Genomic DNA, 27,746 nt, shown 5'->3' on the forward strand with positions numbered 1-27,746 from the left:
AGACACAAAATGACCCAAAAAGACACAAATGGAACACAAAATGATCAAAAAAGACACAAAATGATTAAAAAAAGACACAAAATGACCAAAAAAGACACAAATGGAACACAAAATGATCAAAACAGACACAAAATTATCAAAAAAAGACACAAAATGACCCAAAAAGACACAAATGGAACACAAAATGATCAAAAAAGACACAAAATGACCCAAAAAGACACAAATGGAACACAAAATGATCAAAAAAGACACAAAATGATTAAAAAAAGACACAAAATGACCAAAAAAGACACAAATGGAACACAAAATGATCAAAAAAGACACAAAATGATAAAAAAAAAGACACAAAATGATTAAAAACACACACAAAATGACCAAAAAAAATGACATTAAGTGACCAAAAAGACTAAAACACATTAACACATGAACACTTTAACACAGTGGAGACAGAGCTGACTTCCTAAATGATTTGGCGACCCCCAGAAATCATCTCGCGACCCCAATTGGGGTCCCGACCCCAAGGTTGAGAACAGCTGATCTACATGACATGAGGCTCGTCGTTATCTGATCATGTGACTTTCTGACCTCGTAGATGTTGAACTGCTCCACCAGGTCCAGGTCGGTGCCTTTCCTGCTCAGGTGTCTCTGGGCCACGGCTTCAACACCCTGCTCCTCCAGACAGTCCACCATGTCGTAGTACGAGTCCTGGTCCGGGAGGCCCGCCAGAGTCTGAAACACAATAAAAAATAAAAAAAACACAATAGGAGTTGTAACCTTGCTCTGCATTACGTTAAATCAACTGTGAAAGACTTGGAACAATAAAGAAGATCACCTGAGAGTTAAATTACTCACATTTTTATTAAATTAACTTTTTACTGAAGCCTGATAAGCTATCTAAAAAAACCTCAATCAGTACTATTAATGCACTTGTATGCATTTTGTCTAAATAGATCACATGTTCCAAGAGCACTTTGAGCAGGTCACATTTATTATATACATGATTCTCCTGCAGAGACGTCTTCACTTCATAAAAGGGAACAAAGGAGTGATAATGAGTCAGATCGTTCAGATCCTTTGGTTAGCTTAACGTCACCTCAATTTAATCAAATTCAGTCTGTTTGTTGTGATTGCATTTGTGGCCTAGCAGATCAGATTACATGTAGGACAATGTAGATGAGAATTACTTGTTTAAAAAGGGTTTGAGAGATAAGAGATCTAGAGAGAAGAACATACAGGAAGGAGTCCACCAAGTTACAGGGGAAATAACTGGTTTACTTCTAGTTTCAAGCCTTTTGGGAGGAAGGTTTCTTCCACTAACCTTGTTGATGAGTGTCATTGCGTACACCAGCAGCTCTGTATCCACTCCATCCTTCTCATCCAGGATCTCCATCACGTTTGACCACAGTTTTGTTCCTGCAGCAACAGCAGAAGGCATGCAACACGTTGGACACCACAAGACAAACTCCATACAGAGACAGACTACAGGGCTACCTGTACAGACACTAGGTAATAATAAAGTCATAACTAAGCCATCTGTGCATAGAAACAGCTACAACCTTGCAGCTCCACCAGTGTGCAGGAATCCAAACAGAAATTGTTTTGTCATTTCATGGCTCCAGGAGGAGGAATGCAGTCATAGCAGTTAAAAAAAAGTGGCGGTGAGGGAAAAAAAAAAGCAGCGGCGACTTGATGTCAGATGAGAGAAGAGCAGCGAGTCTCAGGCACAAGGGTCAAGTCCTCCTCCTCCTCCTCCTCCTCCTCCTCCTCCTCCTCCTCCTCCTCCTCCTCCTCCTCCTCAGGCCTGGATCAGGTTCAGGCTTCTTATGCAACAGCAGCAGTGACGGGATCAGAGACAGAGGAACCCGACCCCCCCCACGGCCTGATGCTCAGCCTCCTGCTGCACAATGCTGAGCCTTTACAGCAGCAGGTAACTGAGATCCTGCAGACAGGAGTTACTCTCTCTCCCAATAAAGCCTCCATGCTCCATGCATAACTAGGGAGCTGCCAGGATAACTGATCTGACTGCTGTGTAAGGAGAGATCTGTGGTCAGGTCAGCAGCTCTACAGACAATATTGATGGCTGATTTTAGTGGAATTGTTTATTGTTTATTGTTAAAAAGATCCCCATTAGCTGTCACCAAAGGTGGGAGGAGCTAGTCTTCCTGGGGTCCACAAGACAAAACAAAAATCACTTAACAATTAAACATTGTAGACATTATTATATACGTCATCAGAAATAATTCCGAATAAGTTATTACATTCATATCTATTACATTAATTCTCACTTTCATACAGTAAATATGTTAATTCACTACTCACAAATTTAAATAGTGCATTCTCAAGTAATAATTAAAAGATACTTTACTATTCAGTTCACGTATATTCAGTGGGCAATTATTCCAATAACTGATAAATAACTGTTCTCTTTAACATTTGGTTTTGGACATGGTGACATCATCTGACCACCATTAGCTGACCTTGTCTCATAAGAATGAACCTGATCACATCTGACAATTTGGTTATATAAGAAAACAGGTTGAAGAGAATAGACAGTGTTTCTAAAAAATGTTGTTGTATTGCACGCCAACCTGTACTCTACCATTAACCAGGAATTGATAAAATAATTTACCTATACTACTCAGGTTACAGCAGACAATAACAGCTGATACAAGGTTATAATAGTTTTGGATTTTTCATAAGTTTTAGTTTTAATTTCGTTGTGAATTTTTGTTTTCAAATTCACTTAGTTTTAGTTTAGTTTTTAGAGTGAGTTTGCTAGTTTTAGTTTAGTTTTTACTTTTTGAAAATGCTTAGTTTTAGTTTAGTTTTTATTAGTTTTAGTGTTAGTTTTAGTTTTTTTGTAATGGGCTATTTGTTGGGTGCCAGATTCAAAGAGGTCATAATAAATTTTGCCTTCATTTCCTTTGGTTTATCATCTCAGCCCCAATAAGGTTATTAACTCTTACAGTTCTGGGTGTTTTGTATTTTGGTTCTAGTGTAAACATCCCAGTCTCAGTAAACATATTCACCATGTGTTGCATGTTCTAATAGAAACACTGAATTATGAATGAAAAAAGTTGACAAAAACGAAAACTAAGGACATTTTCACTATAATTTTAGTTAGTTTTAGTTAGTTTTGTAACCACACAATACAGTTTCAGTTAGTTATGGTTTTTTTTTAAAAACTCTAGTTTTTATTTTTATTTCAGTTAACGAAAATGTTTTTTCAATTCTAGTTTTCGTTATTTCGTTAGTTTTCGTTAACTATAATAACCTTGAGCTGATATAATGTGGATATGTTATTAGCTGGAAGAACAACATTGAAATAAAACCCTTTTGGTTGTAAAATCTCTTAGTAAATCCACCGCCAGACAGTTTCCTCTGTCTGCAGGTATTGACTGTAACGCTCACCTCTTTTGGCATCCACAACATTCACAGCCTTGATGAGCAGGTCGGCATTAGACTCTGTGTACTCCACAAACACCAGCAGCAGCTTCAGGGCCGTCTTAACCACCAGGCGGAACTACACAAAGAGAAAAATACAGTTAACACCAAAATAACAACGTGGTTTAGGCACCTACATCCAAGCACACAACACAGAATGCACTTAAGTTCAACTGGTGGCTTGATGTTTTGGCTCACCAGCCCTTTAACTTCCAACTACCACACGGCATCATATTGTTGTATAAAAGCTTTTCCTGTTTGAAACGTCTTGAGAGGTTTGATAAGAGCCTTAGTGACACTGAGGGAATATTAAATGGACTTTTAACATCTTAGAGGAACATACTGTTCTGTAAGGTACGGAAATAACAAAAAACACAAAAAAATGACTACAATCAGTATCAAATATCAAATAAAATCCAGACTGGGTGACAACATGCAATCAAAATGTTCACTCCTGCAAAAATGTGAAAAAGAGAGAGAGAAAGCTATTGGAGAGGGGAGGAGAAGGCTGCAGAAAAAGTTGTTAATTTGCTGGAGAATGAAAATCAACATCATGTCAGCGGAGATAAAACAGTCTGAGTTCATTTAAGACTTCTGAGCAGCTGAACAGCCCAGTGAGCACGCTCACAATGAGTAATGATAATGGAAATATGCCATATTAAATGGTTTGAAAGACAGGGTTTTGATTAAAAAACAATAAGGTGGAGGCCAAGTTTTAGTTCAATATTTACAGGGGAAGACAGAGAAGTAATTAGTAAGAACAGAAAACAAAAGAGAGACGAGTCGATGCGGTTCATCATCTGCTGCAAATATGTTGACATGATGAAATGAAATGTGGCCACTAGAGGGACACGAGGACACAGCAGAGTTATGAGGACTGTGAGATTATTTTACTGTTGTCACTGCACAGATGGGGTTCTACAGTATATATTATATATATAAGTATATATATATATATATTCTTTACCTTGGATCCCACTAGAGTGTAAAGCCACTGGACCGTTTCATTGTGAGATATGAGGCCGTTCATCCCATCCACATACAGCATTATCTGACCCAGAGCTGGAGAGAGAGAGAGAGAGAGAGAGAGAGAGAGAGAGAGAGAGAGAGAGAGAGAGAAAGAGAGAGAGAGAGAGAGAGAGGGGGGGGGGGGGGGCGGGGGAAGAGAAGGAGATGGGATTTGGTTAATCATCTGCCATTTTTGTTTAGTTTTTTCTTCTTTTCATTATAAAACTGATCCCATTTGTTCTTCTCTGCACACAAAAGAATAAAAGAAGAAAAGATCACCGCTCTAGATCAGTGATTTACAACCTTTTTCCTTCAGGGAACACTTTTCTATCATTGAGTAAACAGATGACCCTTGACTACATTATATATTATATGGACATTTTTATATTATATTAAATACATATGAATAATAATATTAACTCCAATGCAGGATGTTTGTTTAAAACATACTATTTCAAGCATTTAAAAAAAAAAAGTTTATAACAGAAATGACTGAAATGCTGAGATATAGGCCGACTGTATATTTAAAAAAAGTTTTCCTACACCTCATTAAATACAAAAGGCCTGGCGACCCCCCATGAAGCTTTAGCGACCCCTAGTGGGGGTTGGGAGTCAGGGGTTGAGAAACAGTGCTCTTGATGTTTGGTGTCTGTTCTGAACACTGATAGAAATCTTTGCAAAGTAAGTTTCATCTGGTTGGCTTTAGTCCTAGAAAGGCCCTTAAAATGCCGCTCTGTCTTTAAATAATATTAAAGCATTTATGCATAATGTTAGACCTTACCATATGTATATGCACAAAAAACATGATACATTATTTCTGTGGTTGTTGCATAGCATGTGTAGATAGATACAAACAGAAGAGAAAAGGGTTAAAGATGCTCCTCTGCCCATCATGATTAAAATCTACATACAGACTCGAGCTACTGTGGAGATAAACCTTTCAAAAATCTCCCCAAAAATTGGATGAAGACCTAAAAAGAAAAAATGTCCACTCATCCATCAAGTGAGCGGACAAAACTGGAGGGAAAATATTTGAGCCGGGTGCCTCACTGGATGCTGACATGACTTCCATCTGTAACAGGATACATAAATAAGAACATAATAAGAGCCAAGGGATCTCTATGGGGGGCAGTAAAAGTGTAGAGCTCCTGTTAAAGAAGGAGGTGGGGGAGGGGAGACGAACACTGCTGCAGAGAAGAGGAACAGACAAAAGCTCCCTTTAAATATGTACTCTTTTTTTTTTAACAGCATCTCAGCGTTCTTCCACAGGGAGTTGATGCATTGACACAGAGCAGCAGCAACAGGATGAGCTCAGCTTGAACCGCTGCAGCGTGAGGTGATACATTAGCTACTCAGGGGAAGAAGCATCGCAGTATAAACACGTGAAAACATCCAAAGTGGAACATTTTTGGAAGACCTGTTTGACCATTTCTTGGCAGAAGCAGTTTTAGTTTTGGGGGGTTATACCCAGTGGTGGAATGTAACTAAGTACATTTACTCAAGTACTGTACTTAAGTGCAATTTTGAGATACTTTACTTTACTTTACTTGAGTATTTCCATTTTATGTCACTTTATACTTCTACTTCACTACATTTTGAGGCAAATATTGTTCTTTTTACTGCACTACATTTAGCTGACAGCTTTAGTTACTTTTAGGTTTAACATGAAAAACATAATCAATTTAAAATGATTCTGCAGTTTTATAAATCAAACCTCATAACAGTATATTAAGCAGTTGAACGGAGCCCTAGATCTTTACAAAATAAAACGCTGCTTAGATAAATTCATCACGACAAATAATCTAATATTATATTTAGAATATATATCTGAGTGGGGCCATTCTGCATAACAAATACTTTTACGTTTGATACTTTAAGTACATTTTGTTGCTGATACTTTTGTACTTTTACTTCAGTAAGTTTTGAGTGCAGGACTTTAACTTTTACTGGGGTAATTTAAAGTGTGGTGTTAGTACTTTTACTGAAGTAAGGGATCTGAATACTTCTTCCACCTCTGGTTATACCTATGACAATTTTGTGCAAAAAGTCAAGGAATTCCTGTTTTTTTCAAACATGACAGAAAGTGAAGATCTACAGAGATGAATGGGCAGCAGGAGAGTTCTTCATGCTGCAGGAGCTAACACACCACGGGCCGATGTGCAAAAACAGAATAAATAAAAAAGGAATGCATCACAGTCAGAATGAGAGGATAGATTTGCAAAACAAAAAAAAAGGCTCCCAGTATGAGCATTAGATACAATAATATATCATACAAGTTTAATTTAAGAGCTGATATCTAGCAATTTTCTATGGTTTTCTTGATAATAACCTAAATCATTATCAAGAAAACCATGTTAAATGTCTAGATAACAGCTCTTAAATTAAACTCTTATGAGCTATTTTTGTTGTCATCATTATATTTGTCCAAACAAATGTACCTTTAGTTGTACCAGGCGTTAAAATGAACAAGAAACTGAAGAAAACAAGGTGGTCTAATCATTTTTTCCATCACTGTAGGTCGCAAAGGATTTGCAAATCACTGCATTCATTGTTTTCACAACTTCCTATTTTTTAATATCAGGGGTGTACATTTGAGCCATTATCAGCCTGTTAATGATCGTTTAATTTTGTGGAGCACTTTATAAAGTCAATTACAACATGAGTAAATGATTGATCATCCTGACATTCAATAATACTGATAACTGATATTTGAGTGGTGGATTAGACACAAACTCTTGATATGTACAAATGGAGTTTGAGGGCTTTTATACATCCATGTTTGGCTAACTGTGGAAATGAGGCTCAGTTCGACAATGACAATTATAAATCTTTTTTAAAAATGTGTATGGGCATTTTTGTCTACACACAGTTTTAGTCATGAATCTACAGGGTTTCATGCAGTTACTGTTGTTTTGAACTGTTAAATCTCTGAAAAAATCACATAAAAACAGTCAGAGTTCAATGTTTGACCAACAACTACATACAATACTTAACAAGAGCTCCATCTAATCTTCTCTTGTTGTGTTTAAAGCGTGTTTTCTTTTGATGTGTTATGATGAGAAGCTGCAGATTCTGTCATATATTTTTCCCCAACTCTTCTCCGGAGCGGCATGAAAACCGTGAATATGCTGTAGATAAGCCAAAATTCCCAGGTGCAGCTGCTGCGTGTGCATGATGCGTGAGAGTGTGTGTGGGTGGACGCATGAGTGGATGTACGTGTGTGTGTGTGTGTGTGTGTGTGTGTGTGTGTGCATGCTGCAGCAGCAGGGGCAGTTCATCTTTTATCAATCAGGGTTAATTACTGACAACATGTCAGCAGAGCATTCCTACCAGTCGTCTCCTGCTGCAGCTCAGAGCTCCGAGCCGCGTGTCACAGCAGTCAGCGGTCGGACGACACGGAGAATCAAAGCAGAAAAATCAGAGTGTTTATGAAAACATGATTAACCTCCTCAGCCAGAGTCACCCTCTCCTCTGACTCCCCCTCTGAGTGGGACACTGCTGACAGACAGTAATGACATGATGCACAGCTGCTCTACTCCAACCTGGTCTCACAGAAATCCGTGGAATAGCCACGGAATCCCTCAAATTTCCGTGAAACCGACACGGATTTGGCTACAATGCAAGTTAATGCCAGTCATATCCCGTGGCTATTCCAACATACAAAGTGATTATGTACATTCACTGAGTGAATATTTAGAAAATAAAACATATATTTCTCACTAGAAATGTGATCAAAATCCATTTTTATGCAGAAACTAAGTCAAAATATTGATTTTTCACTAAAAATGAGAGAACTGTCCGCCATGTTTTTTGTTCTGACCGCCGGGACCTTGAAAGTCACGTGACTTGGAACAAACCAATAGGAACAAATATCCATGGAATAGCCACGGGATATGACTGTCATTAACTTGCATTGTAGCGAAATCCGTGTCAGTTTCACGGAAATTTGAGTGATTCCGTGGCTATTCCATGGATTTTGAGTTAAGCGAAATCTGTGGCTATTTCACGGATTTCTTTGAGACCAGGTTGTTTAGTTTGCACAAAAACAACAACTAACTGGCAAGGTTATTATAGTTAACGAAAACTAACGAAATAACAAAAACTAGAATTGAAAAAACATTTTCGTTCACTGAAATAAAAACAAAAACGAGAGTTTTTTAAAAAACGATAACTAACTGAAACTGTATTTTGTGGTTACAAAACTAACTAAAACTAACTGAAATTATAGTGAAAATGTCCTTAGTTTTCGTCTTTGTCAACTTTTTTCATATGTAATTCTTTTGGTTGATATGAAATCTATTTAATCCATCTGGTTTTATGACTTAATAAACTTATTGGGGCTGAGATGGATCAGACAAAGGAAACAAAGGAAACATTTATTGTGACCTTATTGAATCTGGCACCCAACAAATACCCCATTACAAAACAACTACAACTAATAAAAAAAATTCTCAAGTTTCAAGAAAAAAAGTGAAAAATTTACAAGAAAAAGTGACAAATTTACGGGAAAAAATTCTCAAATTTTCAAGAAAAATGTGACGAATTTACGGGAAAAAATTCTCAAATTTTCAAGAAAAAAAGTGAAAAATTTACAAGAAAAAGTGACAAATTTACGGGAAAAAATTCTCAAGTTTCAAGAAAAAAAGTGAAAAATTTACAAGAAAAAGTGACAAATTTACGGGAAAAAATTCTCAAATTTTCAAGAAAAATGTGACGAATTTACTGGAAAAAAATTGACAAAAAAGTAACATTTATTGTGACCTTATTGAATCTGGCACCCAACATATACCCCATTACAAAAACAACTACAACTAATAAAAACTAAACTAAAACTAAGCATTTTCCAAAAATTAAAAACTAATTAAAAACGAATGAACTCACTCTGAAAACTAACTAAAACTAACTGAATTTGAAAAGAAAAATTGACAACGAAATTAAAACTAAAACTAATGAAAAATCCAAAACTATTATAACCTAAGCAGCGTTTAGTTTTTATGCACCAAATCTCTGGAACAAACTCCCAGAGAACTCTCAGCTCTTTTAAATCAAGTCTGAAGACTTTTCTGTTTCCATTTTAACCTGTAATTTTTATTCATTCGCTCTTAAATGTTTTATTCATTCACTTTTTTTTTTTAAATTCGCTTTTAAATGTCTTCTAATGTGTTTTATGTATTTTAATCTTGCCCCTGTAAAGCACTTTGAATGGCCCTGTGTCTGCATTGTGCTATATAAATAAACTTGCCTTGCCTTGCTAACTGGCATGTAAAAAGTGTCTAAAACAACTATTCCCATTAATTCTTCATACACAGATGTGATTTTTTCTGGATGAGTAATGAGCTCCGCGCTTCATTTCAAATCGCTGGCCGATATCTGACCTGCAGCATCATCTTTTATCTCTGCTGAGCACCTGTGTGAGTCTCTGCTGAGGCTTTCAGGAATGTGCGACTGAAAGCAGGGTGAGAGGAGATAGGTCTTAGCCTTAACGAGGCTTCGTAAAGTGTCATTACGCAACATGAATGTTCAGCTGCTGACAGATAGACGCTACTGATTGTTCCCTAAAGTCAACCACCAAACCACATGACTTCAGGATCCTTCTGACATGTTATCACTAAACTTTATTTAAAGATATCACAGATAGCTTGTGAGGTTTTTCATTTACTTTGGCATGTAGCCAAGTAAATGAGTGAATGTCTATATCAAATGTGAATTTAATTCAGTGTGCAGTTATGATATTATGCCAGAAACCACACAATCATTACCTTTTTTCCCTCAGATTTATTAAAACTGGATTTTAGTCAACGCCAGCTGCTATTTATGTTCAACTTAGAGCAGCAGAAAGCACATGGACTCTAGTTACCCTGTGAAAGTGAGAGGAAATGATACTGTAACTGTTTAAAGAAAAACCTTTCATTATGGGAAACTGCAGCCTTCAGTCTGGTCAGAAAGCGTTTAAAGGAAACATCTAATTACTCCCAAAGCAATCACCTTTTTGTGAACTTCAAATGGAACTGATTTCCACACACTTGTGATTAAATTAGTCGTGAAAACGCTCCGGAAAATGGAAAGTTACCTGTGTGTTGCAGTTCAGGCTTTGAAAGTGAGATCAAATCATTTACGCTGGTGTACTTTCCCTTTCCCTGTACCTTGTTGGATAGCTGAGACTTTGTGTCCAGAACATGGGATTTGTTTTAAAACTCTACAAGAGACAGTCATCAATAACTTTGTGAGAGGGTTAATAAGAAGAGCATGTGAGTGCTGAGTCTGTGCAGGACACCCTCCACTTCAAGCATTGATCTGGGGCCAACAATGTGGGCCTCCATCGGAGTAATCATGAGCAGCTCTATAATACCTCACACAAAGTACAACAATAACATGGATCAGTCCCTTTGCATGTATGTCACGTAATGAGATGTTGGCAGACAATGAGCTGCCTTCAAAGCACAGTGATTAGAATTTAAATGTAAGCCATTATGGGAACAGATAGCCAAGGAGGAAAGATTTAGCTAAAAAGAAACTTGGAAGTGTTCAATGAGCAGCTTGGCGTCCGTACAGCACTCTCACAGTCCATTTCTTTCAATACTTAACACACGCTCGCCTTAAGACTAAAGAAGTCCTGAATGGTCTCGAGCTGCAGAATGAACCACAGAGCCACAGAGTGGAAGAGACCCTGTTCCTGTTTCTGCACCAGAAGCAGAGAGAAGTAAAGACTAATGCCACTGAGGTCTGGTGGAAGTGTTTCTGCAGGGCCTCTCCCTCTCATAAACCACAGTAATTATCTTCCACAGCCCCAGGAATGTGCAGGAAGGGCTGCTCCCTGACCACGGCGAGGTGAGAAGCTCTCTGAGGTCTGGGTGGCAGCACCAACTGGGAAAAAACCCACAAAAATCAGACAATCTTATCTGTGAAGACGCAAGACATCAAGTCAACAGCTTCCCTTCTACAGAACGGTTCTGACTCATCACGCTGCCACTTTGGTTTCATTTACATTTTGGAATTTATCTAAACTGGGTCAGCCAAACTGTCTGTCAGCAAGCAACATTTATTTTACCAGGACTTTGGGACGGGGGCCAAATCTCCATCACATACAGTCAACTCAGAGCCTCTTATCTTATTACGCTGTGCATTAGCAGGGAGCTGCAGTGTGTCTCCCTGTACCACATGAGCTGGATGTGGTTCACTGCAAAGTCTGGAAAAATACTGGTTTTAGTACCAGTTTAGTCAATTATTTAAATTTCAAGAGTGGAGTGGACACGTTGGGAACATATGGGCAGAGAAAAGGCAGCACTGAGCTGGGAATTCATTGTTTTCTATGTCCACTTTACTATGAGTGACCTCTTAGACATTACACATTTACAGTAATGATCTCAAAGACTTTCATTGATATAAATGTCTGTTTAGTCAACCTGGTCTCACAGGAATCCGTGGAATAGCCACGGATTCGCTTAACTCAAAATCCGTGGAATAGCCACGGAATAACTCAAATTTCCGTGAAACTGACACGGATTTCACTACAATGCAAGTTAATGCCAGTCATATCCCGTGGCTATTCCAACATACAAAGTGATTATGTACATTCACTGAGTGAAGATTTAGAAAATAAAACATATATTTCTCGCTAGAAATGTGATCAAAATCCATTTTTATGCAGAAACTAAGTCAAAATATTGATTTTTTCACTAAAAATGAGAGAACTGTCCGCCATGTTTTTTGTTCTGACCGCCGGGACCTTGAAAGTCACGTGACTTGGAACAAACCAATAGGAACAAATATCCATGGAATAGCCACGGGATATGACTGTCATTAACTTGCATTGTAGCCAGTGATTTTGAGTGATTCCGTGGCTATTCCACAGATTCCTGTGAGACCAGGTTCATTTAGTCACTATCTGCTGTCCTACTTACTGCCATGGGCTCCACCAAAGTGAACTAAAAGGAAGAATCTCTCTTTGAGTTTGTAATTTTAACAAATTCTTTATATGAAAGTACTGTTCAGCACATTTGTATAAAATACTGTTCATTTTGAATGTAGTGCCATTGAGAAAAAAGAGTACCAGCATTCATCATGACTGCATCCAGCTTCTAACTAGCTTCTCATTTAGAGTCTGCCTACAATAAAAACACCAGTTTACAACTCAAGTCAATTATGAACTGAATGAGACATGTTCATGTTCCAGTTGTTATTCAGCTAATCACCCAGACCATTAGAGCCAGACTAGCTGCCTCTGCCAGACCAATTTCAGTCACCAAGCCCAGCGCCAGACTAACATTGAGCCTCATACAGTAAAACACCAGCGGGACGCTTCCACCGTCAGTCCTGGAGACATGTCTGCCAGAATCTGACACCATTTACTGCAGGCCTCAGCCCAAACAAACTCCCCAAAGGCAAACAAACAAACCTCATGGAACAATAGCATGAAGTAAGGCAGGGGAGCTGCTCCAGTATTTGGCTGAGAGATCTCTACAGACTCCAGACCTGATGAACTACTGCAGAGCTGCAACACTGTTAGGGAAGTAAAAAGGCTAAAACATGCACTTCTTATCCATTTCTTTGCATTCCACATTGTAAAAAGCTGATAGATTGTAGCTGCATTTCATAAAACCATTTCAGGGCGATGAAGAACTGGGGAAAGCCCAACAGAAGAGATTTTCTCATCCTATCCAAGTGGGGAAGACTCCTGCACGACATCCACCCACTGGTAGAGCGAGCTGAAAGATGAGCTGCGGTAAATTCTTACTGCTCTTGAGAGAGTAGTGGTGTGATTCGCTCTGGTTCTGGCCAGCCAGATGCTGAATCCAGTCCCAAACAACAGTCAGCTCACAGGAATCAGCCGTAAAAACCCACTCCAGTGCCGAGGATTTCAGTCTATCTGCCACATTACTGCAAGAGATTTATTTTTTTTCCAAATTATAGTTTATGTATCTAAGACGGCAAGGTCAGAGATGATAAAATAAGAGCTTGAGAAATGAACCAAATCAAACATTCTTATAATATAATTGGCTTGTATACTGAATTCTGTTACAGTAGATCAGGCTGGAGGCGGCTTCGCTCAGGCTGAAAACTTCTACAGATGCAGGGAGAAGGAGAAGAAAAAAGGGGGGCAGAATATAGGTCAGCAGGTGGGGTTGAACTGGGTTCAGATGTCTGCACAGAGAGAGGGATGTGGAGGGGCTGTGGGGGTCCGCAGGGTCTGACAGGGTGGGACGTATCCGGTAGGAACAGGACTTAACTAGAAACATGACAACAGATCAGGCTTTTCTACTCAGTTAAAGCTTGTCTGGTGAATTTCTTTTTTGAAACTTTAAACCCTATAAAGCCAAGTATATCATATTTGATACACAAGTTTTTGAGACATCTACATCATCAGTGTGATGTTTTTCCCCCGGTAAAACCTGATGTATACATGTGTTGAAGATAAACAAACTGAGCAACAAAATGCACCAAAATACCAGATGTAGCCAAAATGATTTGATGGTTCCACTGCATGAAAACTTCATATTAGCAGATGTTTGATGTTATGTTATATGGAAAACAAATATCTTGCATGTTTGAGGAAAATGTTAAAAGGAAAGTCAAAGTCTTAATAGGTTACAAATGTTAGGTTTTATATGTTTGTGTTCGTTTGAGAAAAACAAACTGTGAGCAACAAATTGCACAAAAGACCTGATGTATCAAATATGATACAAACTACAATTCATATATGCAAATTGATATTTTTTTATTATTTGTCAGCAGGTTCAAAAAACACTGCAGTTTTAAAAATAAAATTGAATTTTGTGGCAATTATTTCATGGTTCAGGCTTTATAGGGTTAATTGTTATCCTGTGGGTAAGAATGTTAAAAGGCAAGGCAAGTTTATTTATATAGCACAATTCAGACACAGGGCCATTCAAAGTGCTTTACAGGGGCAAGATTAAAATACATAAAACACATTAGAAGACATTTAAAAGCGAATTAAAAGAAAAAGAAAAAAAAAGTGAATGATTAAAACATTTAAAAGCGAATGAATAAAAATTACAGGTTAAAATGGAAACAGAAAAGTCTTCAGACTTGATTTAAAAGAGCTGAGAGTTCTGTGGGAGTTTGTTCCAGAGATTTGGTGCATAAAAACTAAACGAAAAAATGACAGATGGTGTGATGGTGTTTTTCTTCAAGGCTGTATAAAACAAAGTATACAGTAGCATGAGATTTAATGAAGCATTGTCAGACAGTTTAAAAGATACTGATTTAATTTAATAGGGAGAGGCAAAAACAAACTGTAGCCAGTGGAGCAGAGAGAGCTGAGAGGTTCAAGGCTCAAACCATAAAGCTTCATTTCCTACATTTCTTTGATGAAAAGAGTCTCAGACAGGTAAAGACGCTGAATGCAATGAAAAAGCTTTTTCAAGAGGACAAAGAAAGTTTCCATTTATTATGAAACCAAAGCAAAACATGGTCTCATCGTTAGATTATAACCTGCACAACAAACAGAAGTTAAAATTAAAGATGTACTTTGTCAGTGGTTAATGTTAGGTGTTGGGCTTATTATATTTTTTGGGGGGGTTTATTTAAATTGTTTTTGTTTATTTTGGTTGAAAGGACGCTACTCTTTATAGAAGCCATGTTTGATTCATGATGTCCAGGATTACAATCAATGATACTGGTTAAAGCTGTATTGTTTTTTTTTTTTTTTGTACTTTATTTGTTTTCTGATCAAATGCATTTGACCAATTATTCCTAAACATTTAATCCAAATGGCTACAATTCAATGGTTTGATTCTACAAACTGTCTTTTAAATTTGTGCTGCATTTTGTAATGAACTTTTGTGCTGCACTTTTCTAATGTATTTTGTAATGTATTTTTACTGTTAAAGTTGTTGTAGGACTGTTGAGTATTACTTGTTGGAATGTTTTGACCCCAGGAAGACTAGCCAACTGCCACGGCACAAGCTAATGGGGATCCTTTAATAAAACATAAAACATAAAGTTAAAATGAATTAACCTTTTAAAGCACACAGTGGCATCATGGATCTGTGTGTGTGAGAGTGATTTAGTGTTTTTAAGATTGAAAAGCTTCACACAAAGAGGCAGCAGGAGCAATGAGGAGGGAAAACATGCACGTGTTCCCATGAGATCTAATTACAAACCAGGAGTTCAGGTTTCGATTGGTACAACGAGGGCATTCCTGGAGATTTCCTTCTCGCTCCAAACACAGAGCTAGCCCACATGTGTGTGTCAGCACTTCCTGTGTTTTCCATCTCAAGTTTCCTTTTATCCCAGAGGATTTAACAGAGTTTCACTCAGCTTCTCCTACATGATCATTCAAACAGGGAAATGATCACACCTACACTGTAAAAAATGTTTGTAGAAATAACAGTAAAACACTGTCAATTTGCATCAGAAATAGGTCGTAAAATTAAACATTGTACATCACCGTAGCAGATACTTTTAATTACTGTCAATCAAAGAATAGTAAAAAACTTTAAATTCTACCGCCATAAACTGTAGAAAACACACAGTTTTGCTGTAAAAATATACATTTTTCATGAAAAAGTTAATGGACAAATACCACGATGACACAATTATCCTGAAAGTAATGGGATTATTCAGTATAAATTACAGTTTTTGCTGATATTTACATTAACATACGCTCACTGTATTTTTTACGGTGATGTTCTGGCAACCACAGCTGCCGGTATTTTACCGTAAATTAAACAGATTTTTTTTTACAGTGTATAATAACCAGTTGATGTGTTGTACGTTTGGACTCTGAAGCAGCCGAGACAGAATGGAAATGTTGATCCAGACGACGAGCCGTAGTAAAGAGAGCAGCTACAACACAGCCAGACAACACAACACACACTGTTTCCAACCAGAGCGTCCAACATCTCTGCTAACTCAACGTGCCTGGCTTTTCACTTAATGCTCAGCAGAACGCTCCAACCAGCAGGGAGAGTTCAGTTACACTCTGCTGAATATTTTAAGAACTTGGGACGGAGTATGACACTAAAACAGTGATCCTGATTCTAAATTAAGAGGAACAAAATGTAGTATGAAGTATGAAAACTTAAATATCTGAGTCGTGGTGTTGTATATGGACCATATTTATTTTTCACTGCTGCAATTCAAAGTGTGCACCTTATGTCTGTTTGTATATTATTATTATTATTATTTCTGAGACATTGTCTCTCGCACTGACTTGGTGGTGTTTATTAATCTCATTGTACCCAGGTACAGTGACAATAAAAGTGATTCTGATTCTGATTCTGACATCAGCAACAAGAAATCATGTCTATCAAAAAAAACATTCAAAGTCAGTCCAACAATCCATCTTGTTTGACCAAGAATGTGTGGATGTTATCAAGAAAAATTTACATAATTGCAAAGTATTTTCAGGAAAAAAAAAACACACACAAAAAAATAATATATTAATAATAAAGGCCAAACAGCAGAAATGTATGTATATAATGTGTATACATTGTATTTTTATGTCTTATTGTTTATATTCTTTATTCTTTTATCCATATCTATGTGTTTGTATCTTGAGCTGCTGTTTCAACTAAATTTCCCCCCAAATAAAGTCATATCTTATCTTATCTTATCTTAACTTATCTTATCTTATCTTATCTTATGATTATGAGGATATCGACTTAATAAAAGATATAAGCGTCTATATCCCGACAGCAATTTTGGAACCCATCAGTTATCAGCCTGATGTTATTGATGAAGACGTTTTCTGTACTTTGGTGCCACTTTTGCTCACGTTACGTAAGTTATCTGAATCAGATACTGTGCCAACATCACGCACCACTCTACAGAAACAAGTTGATGGTGAAAAATGGCGTAAGTGTGATTCTAATTGTGGCCAGAAACATCTGTACCACATTCTCATAAACATGAAGTCGACCTCTCATAAAAGGAAAGCTCCAATATGATGCCAAAATACTTTTTAATGTGTCTTTGACACCGAAAACAGAAGTTGAGCTGCAGTAAACCAAGTCAGCATTAGCTAATTATTAAGTATTACAATGTAATATAAATTAATTAATTAATTAATTCATTACCATTAACCGCTTATCCGCAATCGGGTCGCGGGGGGCTGGAGCCAATCCCAGCTGTCATTGGGCGCAGGCGGGGTACACCCTGGACAGGACGCCAGACTATCGCAGGGCGTAATATAAATTATTTATAGTATGTATTAATATATATATATATATATATATATATATATATATGTATATATAAAATTGTTTATAATATTTGTATGTGACTATATTGATTATTCATATATATATACACACAATTGTTCATACTAACTATCCAAGTCAAATTGACCTGTTAAGGGGTAGGACTAGATATGTTTTTTTACTTCCTCCTACCCCCTTTCCAGCTTGCAGAAAGTGTCTGTTTTTTTTGCTTTTTTTTATTCATTTATTCATATTTAAACTTGGTTTTTTTTGCTTGCACGTTCGAAATAAAGACAATCAATCAAAATTAGACATTCAGACTTGAATCCAGACTAAAAACAGACACCAGTATCTTGTCCTGTTGTTATTTCCAGAGATGATCCCTCTGGTGATTATTCTGAAGTCTAAAGACTTCCAGGTTTTCTACCAACCAAACACCAGAGCAGCTGGTTTCACTGATAAAACTCCTTTCACTATATAAAGGAGGAGTAAATCAGATAAATCAGCAGCTTTTGTGCTTGTTTACAGTGACAAACACTGCTGCACAGATGTGCCACTGGATGTTCTGCCTCATATAACATGTGATGCCACCACGCTGGGAAACACCACAGAGAGCAACAACAAGTTAAACAAAAGGCTCTTGTGTTTCAGGTGCACTTGTGAAAAAGCCTGCTGCCTCTAAACTGACTTAGTGTGACACTAAAAGCCGGACTGAGCGTCTCAGTGTTCCACGTCCAGACGCTTAAAGAGGCAATGAAACACTCGACTAGAGCACATAGAGCACATCTTTAACCAGCAGGCCTCTGAGAACAACACCAGCAAGTCAAGGTGCTTTAACTTATGGCGTTATAACTGCCGTGTCAGTAAAAACAGAAGCTCTCAAAATGGTAGCAGGAGAGAAAGAAAAAGAGAGAGAGAAGAGTAGAAAAGGAAGAAAGGATGAGATAAAAGAATGAATGATGGGCATGACTGATACAGTGATACTTTAGTGGAAGCTTTAAATTCACATGTTTATAACGTAAAGCATGTACTGTATAGAGCAGCTGTTCTCAACCTTGGGGTCGGGACCCCAATTGGGGTCGTGAGATGATTTCTGGGGGTCGCCAAATCATTTTGGAAGTCAGCTCCGTCTCCACTGTGTTAAAGTGTTCATGTGTTAATGTGTTTTAGTCTTTTTGGTCATTTAATGTCTTTTTTTTGGTCATTTGTGGTCAATTTGTGTTTTTTGGTCATTTTGTTTCCTTTTTTTTTGTAATTTTCTGTCTTTTTTTAGTCATTTTGTGTCTTTGTGGTAATTTTATTTATTTTTTGGGGTGATTTTGTGTATTTTTTTTGGCAATTTTGTGTCTTTTTTTTGTAATTTTGTGTCTTTTCTGGTAATTTTGTTTCTTTTTTGGGTGATTTTGTGTCTTTTTTGATCATTTTGTGGTCAATTTGTGTCTTTTTTGGTCATTTTGTTTCCTTTTTCTGGTCATTTTGTTTCTTTTTTGGGTGATCTGAACTGTGCGTGTGAGATTGTGGGGGTCGCAGACAACATGCATGTTAAATTGGGGGTCGCGACTCAAAAAGGTTGAGAACTCCTGGTATAGACAACCTAATACAGCATGTGATGAGATATGGTCTTCTCTGTATGAAGACTGTTTTTAAACGTGTATAAAAAAAGATTGATTCCCTAAATTCCTTCAGATCAAAAACTTAAGCTTCACTTTGAATTCAGGATGTCTGATGTTTAGTAAGCAGCAGCGTGCAGACAGACATGGCATGGCCTTGCAGGAGTACAAACGGAGAAAGTGTTTCTGAAAACATAGCTCATGGTGGCGAATGTCAACAGTGAACGTTTCAAAGCGGAGAATAATTGCTTCAAGTCTTTAATCTGGCCTCTCTCTGCCGCTCCCAGTTTACAGTCAACAATTAAACTCAGTTGTTACTTTTGTTCTTTCTGTAAATACTACAAGAAAAACGATGATCCAGGAAAAACCTTGTGATTTGTTCTTCCACCTCGTCTCCCAGTTCTGCTGGTGATAATAAGTACCGCAGGGATCTTTTTCTGAGCTTAGAGCAGAAACTCATTTGACCTTTTTACAGTCTGCTTTCACTTTAGGGCTGCTGAAGCACTTACTGTGCTGTCAACAGAGACGTGTTACTGTGACAACCTAATATTTATTTATTAATTTGCTGCTAGCATGGCTGAAATGACATTTGTTTAATTTGGTTTTAAATATTTTTACCACAGTTGAGATCACCGGGAGTCTCCTGGGACTCAATTTATCTTGAACAATATAAAAAAAAAATGTTACAACAATAAGTAATCACATAATAACATGAAACATTTAAAGAAAAAGCATATTTTTTCATAGCAGGGTAAGTTTGTATGGCATCATAACCTGAAAATATGTTATAGCGTGATACTGATTTTCTGCTGTGACAGAAATATGTAAATGAATACATTTTGAAAGAGAAATAACATATTTCTCACTATATAAGCAGTAATTATGAATCCTTCGTTCAGCTTTTCACTTAATCAACTAACGATTTTTGAATCCAACAGCTATTTTAGAGAGATTACAAATAATTATAGATGTTCTGTGTTGAATCAAACATAATCTCTTAGATAGATAGATAGATAGATAGATAGATAGATAGATAGATAGATAGATAGATAGATAGATAGATAGATAGATAGATAGTGATATGATGGCAACAATGCTATAGTGACTAGACGGTATATAATAATAAAAATAGTACAGTATATAATATATATAATATAATATGTAATAATAGATAATAAACAATATAAAATAAAATGAAAAATATAAATAAATAAAGTAATTATAAGTAAAATAATATGATATATAATATATAACAATAATAGTAATAATAATAATAATAATAATAATAAATAAGGCTGGTAAGGCCGGTATAATAATAATAGTAGTATATTACAGTATATAGTAATAATAGTAATAATGGCAGCAACAGTATATATAATAATAATAGTAATAGTAATAATATTAATAACATAGCAAAGTGCTAGTTCACTTCTAAAACCAACAACATGGGAGTGCTTAGTTCAGAATGAGGAATGAATATCTCTAATGAGGACCCTCCTGGCCCCTGTGAGGACCTCCCTGGCCCCTGTGAGGACCTCCCTGGCCCCCGTGTGTTTACAGGGCTGGGTGTTCAGCATCAGGAGGACCAGATGGCATACACACCTCTCAGAACCTGACCTCACACCCTTCCCCACTGATGGGGTGATAAAGGCATACAAGTTCTCCCCTGGGCCAGAAACGCACGCCTCCAAGGACCTAAGTCCTGGTCTGGAAGCCCTCCGAGCCAGGTGTGAGGGGCCCAGACTGGGACCAGACCAGAGCCAGAGAATACCAGCATCACTGAGGGAGTGCTAACTGGCCACAGACACCTCCAGGGCTTTGAGAGGACCGAATGAAAAAGTGAGGAAAAAAAGGAAAGAGTGAGATGGTGTAGATTGCTGCGAGTGCTGCAGGAACTACCAGTCACAATGACCGCAATGTTCCAGAGAGAGAGAGAGCTCCGGCTGGGAACCTGTTCTAGTAAAATACATGCAGACTGGTGCAGACTGGTGCACACGTGTGACTGAGACTTTTTCATCTGCAAAAGCACCAGAAGATTGATTTTTATTCATGAAAGAGAGCAAGATTGTTTTGTCGGGAGGTTTTTAATGCACACCAGACAGATGGGTTCAAGGCTGCATTCCTACTTCTTCTTCTTTTCTTTTCTTTTACTGGCCTCAACTTGAAAGACATAACAGTAAAAAAACCCACATTAGAATTGATCAATGGTTGATACTAAAGCAATTACTGCATGTTGTCGTTCTCTCTTTGTCTTTCTCCGCACGTGTAAAAACTCTAAGGCGTCTAATTTACTCGCCTCATGGGAATACTTTGACATAGCTCCTTTTGGAAGTCATCAGCAGTGAAGCAGCCAGATCTACTATATACAGTTCTGACCTGTGCATCTGCGTTCCAGCACATGCTGGACTCGTGTTGGCCAACACATGAATCACGAGGGAGCGTGAGCTGCTACACTCCACATTTCCTCAGCTGGTCAGGAGGAATTAGGTCAGCAGTTGAAACAGGTTAAAAAGGCTTTAGGGAGAGTGGTACTCTGGTTCAGTTTCTCATGGTGATGTAGAGATACATGACGGGAAACTGCAGAGTCTGCAGAGATGAAGCGATAAATTAGCACATGAAAGAATAAAGAGAGTCCCACAGAAACGCTCTGACACAGATGTTTTATCTGAATTCTCTGGGAGGTAAAGGGAAAAAAAGGAGAGTACAATAAGGAGGAGAGAAAAGATATGGGAAGTGGTCTCATCACTCACAGCACAATGACACTAACAACTCTTACATGTGGTCAACTCTCAAGTTTCCAACAGCCTGTCGCTTTCTTCCTCTGCCTTGTTTTGGCCGTTTAGCCCGTGAGATTTATCTGTCTGAGTCAGGGAGCAGGCCCAGTTCAGACCAGGCATCAAACACTAACATCACTAGTCCTGACGGGGTATATTCATGGTTAGAAGTTGCCCCTGGGGGCATCAACATCACTGCTTTGTCACGGACATCCGCCCTTTGCTCTTTGATTTTCTTCAATAAGAGAAAAGGTCAACAATGAGCAGGTTGGAATATCAGAGAACTAAACTCACAGCATCTAATTGAATAAACATGAGGGGTTAACAACTGATTGAGTTTACTTGGCCCCCAAATTATGAGGGTCAACTAAACTGGGACTCCTTTTGAATAAGACTTAATGAAGAAATAACAATGAAAATTCTCGTCAGGGTTCCTTAACCCTTTCCAAAGTCAAATTAAAGCTCTTTTCAAGCATTTTCAAGGTGCATTTTGAAGCTTTTCCACCACCTTACAGCTGTAATCATTTACATTTTTCTTCATAGCACATGTAGTGAATACAGTAAACTGATTATCATCATATTAAATTAGATTATATCCCGCTATAAACATCCAAAATTATGATTTGTGACACCATTCTACGGAAGAGTGAGCGATGTCTGCCACACTGGCATATGACGATGATGCTGCTGCTGTTGTTGTTTGTTTATGTGAGTTGTATAAAAATTACTATTATTCATTTTTGCACTTTCCAGCCCATTCACAGACCATCCTCGTACGCAGCTTAGGCTTTTTCTCCTCCCTATTAGTGAGGGAGACCACAGGTCAGTTATGAGACGCAATAAAAAATATGCTTTAATCAACGTCCAGACCCAAACTGCCAACTTTATTCATTATAGTAGCACAACTGTCGGGACTGAGACTTTTAAATCCTGATGCTGGGTTCAGTGGTGAATGACGCCGAACCTTTCAATTAAGTTTCATGTTTCAAAATATGTCACCTGTTTGGAAGTGGACTTGGCATCCAGGTGCTTTTTAAACCTTGAAAACACACAGTAAACATTTAAATGGAACCTTTTACCCCAAAGTTTGATCCAAGATGATGCATATTATATGTGTCTCTGTGTATTATTAGCTTTCATGAAAAGATGCTGCAACACACGAGGAAAAATAAAAATGAAAGAAAGAAAAAAAAAAGGAGGGGAAATTAGTTTTATGATCTGCAATATCCTGCCAGAACTTTTATTAGCCACTTAAGCATGTGTGACCTGCCCCCTCGCAGCAGGCTGTTAAACGGTGGTGACCTTGCAGCGAGTGCTATGAATCCCTCGGTCCCGGGTATCCCTCAGCCCCCTCAGCCCCTCCCACATCTTAACACACATGACCTTTCACCTTACCGACATGGGACAGATAAATTAACCAGCTGCTAAACTTGGCCTAACTTCCACATTATCTGTGGCACACATTTCAGTTTGTTTATACGCCTTAGGTGTGTGAGTGTGAGACGGCCGTCGAGCACAATCATCAATTTACATGTAATATGTAAACACATGTGGTCCTGGAGAGGTTTATGGAAAGAAAAGTGTTACAGGATTGATTAATAACATCCTCGATTAGCACGTGTTGTAAATTGAGGTGTGAGAAAGTAGAGCAGAGGAAAGTTTGCTGTGTGAGTTTATTGGTAGAACGTCGTGCTGTTCTGCGGTGGACCTACCCCGCAGGATGTAATTCTGGTAGTTCTGGTCGGCTTCAGCGCCGACTTTTATCAAACACGTCAGTCCTTCCGCCACAACAAACTCGTGCACCAGGTCCTTGTCATCCTGGGAAGACGTCAAGGAGAAAGTTAAAGTGCCGCCACAGATCCCATACAAAGCCAGAGACAATAGCATTTCAACAGTTATTTATTTTTAGCAGTAAATATGACTAATGTAGTGCCACATTCACCACATATCTGACGTAAACCTTTGAGTGTTTGTTGCAAATCATAGGCTAAAAACAAGAGCATGCAAAGAAATAATCATCTGCTAACTGTTGTTTAATAGCTCATACAACTCCTTCCAATTATTTTAAAGGGTTTTTTGTTATAAAGCAATAAATCATCCCCCCCAAAACAACTGCAGGAACTGATGATTTATGCTGAACGTAATGTTGCCAGATTATACGTCCGTCTTGTGCAGAAAATGAACAGTTACTTGTCGTGCATGAAGCTGCAAATGTGATGCAACAAGACAAATCTTTTAGTTGATCCAAATGAAAAAAACAATTAGTGAGCAGGCGGTCAGACTTCTTTATGCAACATAGCACTGGCCAAAACACAGGAGCACATTTTTCAATCCAGCCTTTACGAAGTCCTCAGCTGAATAAACTCAGTATAATATAATAAGCTCAGTGCACTGCAGAGAGAGAAAACATATGCAAATAGACACAAAGCAAGCACTGCAAAAAAAGAAAAGTTGGGTGAACTCAAAAGGCAACAACCTTCGATAAAATTTTAAGTTTTGTTTTTGAGTTTGCTCAACTCTGAATTTCTCTGGCATGATTGTAACGCCGCTATGAATGTCAGCTAATGTTGTGACCACAATTTTGAGTTAGCATTGATACGCTAATGGCTACTCTTGTAGATGTAACAAGCAGCGCCGCTAGCATCAGTTAGCCGCTAGCTTTCGCTAATGACCGAATTTCCCAACAAAGAAATAAGAGTTATCAGAACTATTGTCCCTTGTTGTGAACCCCAACTTAAAGATATAAGTAACAACAACTCACCAACTTGTTTTTGAGCAGACAACTGGCTTCCTTTGTTGTGCTAACTTACATTATTGCCCTAAATGTCAGTAATTTATATTTCCAAGTTTTACCAACTTAAATCACTGTTTTAGGCCAAAAAATACAAGTTGGCTTTTTTGCAGTGAGCAGATGAAGAAACATCTTTACCAATGTGACAAAACATGCAGCATTTAGCAAAAGTGCTGCAAATAGATTGATAGTTGATGAATATGTTACTGCATGTACATGCATTTTGTCTATTTGTATGTTTCCTTAACCGTTCTATCATCTGTTTGTTTACATTCAGTTATAGCTTCTGCAAGTGCAATGAACAATAGAATCTGCTCTCAGTGTTTTCAGACTCCTGTTGCTCTGACCTCACCACCTGCATCCTTCACACCTGTCGCTGACTCTGTAATCTAAGACTCTTTTATTTAAGACTCAGGCATGTTTACTGCAGATCAGTAATGCTGATAACAGACCTGGTGGATATTTTATCCCTCAACAAGTATAATCAATATTCTGTACAACAGAAACCCCCACAAAGTGACTCGTAGCGTAAAACGTGGGGTATTTTAATCTATTCTGGGCCTGCATCAACTGTTGTTGCTCTCTTTTCCATCTCACTGTTGGTTAACCCTCCCCCTCTATGGCCGGCTGCCCGCCAGGCCGGCCCAGCCCAGCCCAGTGTGTGAAGTATGACCAGACCTGAACACTCCACAGCTGCCACGAAGGCAGACTCTCACAGCACAAGTCTGCCTCAGGAAAACAATGCTGTGTCCAAGAGTGAGTGTGCACTGATGCATGTGTGCACGGGCCTTATAGTTCCTGCATGTTAATGTGTGTACATGCATGGGAACGTCTAAAGCCCTGGAGCAGGCAGAATATGCTTTACATGCTGAAAAATACTGCATTTTTGGAGAATGCTTATGAGATGAACATGAAACATAGCAGAATTCACTGCATGTTGTGAGCTGGAGATATTTAAAAGATATTTAAGGATCCAGGAAAAGCAAAAAGACAGAAATAAATACCTGAAAAATCTGCTTGAGGGAAAAGAGGGCTCTCCGCAGCTCCCGTCCAGTTGAGTTGTAGAGTTTTTCTGAAAGAGAGAAAAGGAAAAGAGTGGATAAATCAGCTGACAGTCACACACGTGGAATCTTTCTATTATGTTGTCATACAAAATGTGAATAAAACAAATGGAGATTCAGAATCATTGGGACTTCTCTATCTGAGACTGTTTTTGTGTCGCTTGCATCACACACAAAGTTTCCACCAACAAATTTCTGCTTCAAAATCACTTCCTTGTGTCTGCGTCATGCACACATCATTGGCAGCAATTATCCCAAACGAGCTAAATGTGAAAAAATGTCTTGAAAGAAGAAAAGTGAGAGCAAAAGAACAGTAGGAGCCACTCGGAGCACATCTGTGGAGCGTTAGTGAACAGTGGATGTTTCCTGCTGACAAAGCCATATCTGTAGCTCACCATAATACAAAGTCAAGGCAGAAACTAAAGCCAACAGCCACCACAATGGCTCAGAAACAATACACCCATTAATCAGCTATGGAAACACCACAGAACACTAAAGGAGAGATGTGATGGATGACAGATGCTTCTGATGGAGGCAAACATCTCCTGCAACTACTCTGACCATCCTTCACTGTGTGTGCAGTCTGCAGCGTTAGCCAGGGAGTGGCAGCGTTGAGCTCACTCATCACTGCTGTGTGAACTCTCTCTGACTCAGCAAAACCTCTCACTGCTGCAGATACAGCAGCATACAGTACAGCTCAGCTCAGTGCACTGCAGGTTGGTAATCTCTTTTTCTGCTTCTCTCTCTCAGCTTTTTCTTTTTTTTACTGGGATGCAAAATCCCTTTTGTCTGCTTATGACAGATAATTTCTTGCTTATCATCAAGGCATCAGGATATGTCTTAGTCAGCAAATATCTGACAGGATGCTGGCATGTACACAAACAGTCATGCACACACACACACTCACTCTCTCTCTCACACACACACACACACACTACATTAAGTACTGTGCAGTGTGTCTCCAGTCTGTTTGTTGCACCACTGCAGCTGTTGCAGAGCTGACCGGATGGGCAGGATTTATCACTGCTGGCGCATGAGTGTGTTTTTATTAAGATGAATAGCCAAAACATGCCAAAGAGAGAAGCAAATAAGCAGACACAATATACAGTATGTACTCCTCATGCACAAAAACACATATACACATATGCATGGTGCCCATGAGCTCCTTGTCTTTACAAACAGCTGCAAATAATTGTGTTGGAAAGTGTGAGAAACACGCTTCCATGAGAACATATGGGTATGAGTCAGAGCAATAAGCCTCTATTTAATATTGTCCCTTCAGCTGATTAACTGGGACAGAAACAAAGGCATAAACAGGGTGTGTGTTGCCAGTTCTGTGGGCAAAACAAAGGCAATTTGTAGACACTGGACAAGAGTCCTCGTGGTCTGAGGTCCTTTCCAGTGACACAGCATTTTCTCACAACACATAAAACATCAGATGCAGAGACAGCTTGTATTTTGAAGCCCACTGGGACAAATATCATGCAACACCAGAGGATCCAAGCCCTCTGTGAGGGACAAAACACATTCAAAGAGTGTCAACATGCCAGTGATGAAACAAACCCTCAATAAATACCACTTCAATCAGGGCTGGATATTAATTTTCCAAAGGAGCCACATGAGATACTGCAAAGGGTGCGGTGGGCCGGACCAATACTCAGAATTTAATTCTGTTCAATATTAATTTCATGGCTTTATATTATGCAGTTAATTATGGTTTTCAGCTGCTACTGGTAGGAATACATGTTATAATAAGACTCAATGTGGAGTAAGTCAAATGTAGCAGTAGTAACAATCATTATCTCACGTTTCCATTTATTGTAACCACAACATGCATTCAAACCACGAAAACAATATCGAGCGTGTATGTTTTGCAATAAACCAGCAATTAAAGT

At 38.3% G+C, this 27,746-nt stretch overlaps 1 protein-coding gene across 1 annotated transcript in view; it reads right to left on the reverse strand.

Moving 5' to 3' along the window:
- The window catches only part of fhod3b (formin homology 2 domain containing 3b), a 139,498-nt gene that overhangs the window by 35,080 nt on the left and 76,672 nt on the right, over nucleotides 1-27,746 (reverse strand). Inside the window, exons 4-9 of the mRNA XM_059339282.1 lie at nucleotides 25,795-25,862; nucleotides 23,712-23,817; nucleotides 4,412-4,506; nucleotides 3,412-3,523; nucleotides 1,319-1,413; nucleotides 586-729 (exon numbers count right to left, since the gene is read on the reverse strand). Coding sequence (XP_059195265.1) covers nucleotides 586-729; nucleotides 1,319-1,413; nucleotides 3,412-3,523; nucleotides 4,412-4,506; nucleotides 23,712-23,817; nucleotides 25,795-25,862 — 620 coding nt within the window. The remainder of the gene's footprint in view (nucleotides 1-585; nucleotides 730-1,318; nucleotides 1,414-3,411; nucleotides 3,524-4,411; nucleotides 4,507-23,711; nucleotides 23,818-25,794; nucleotides 25,863-27,746) is intronic.

The sequence above is a fragment of the Centropristis striata genome, chromosome 8, assembly GCF_030273125.1.
Source record: "Centropristis striata isolate RG_2023a ecotype Rhode Island chromosome 8, C.striata_1.0, whole genome shotgun sequence".
In the NCBI taxonomy this organism is placed as follows: domain Eukaryota; kingdom Metazoa; phylum Chordata; class Actinopteri; order Perciformes; family Serranidae; genus Centropristis; species Centropristis striata.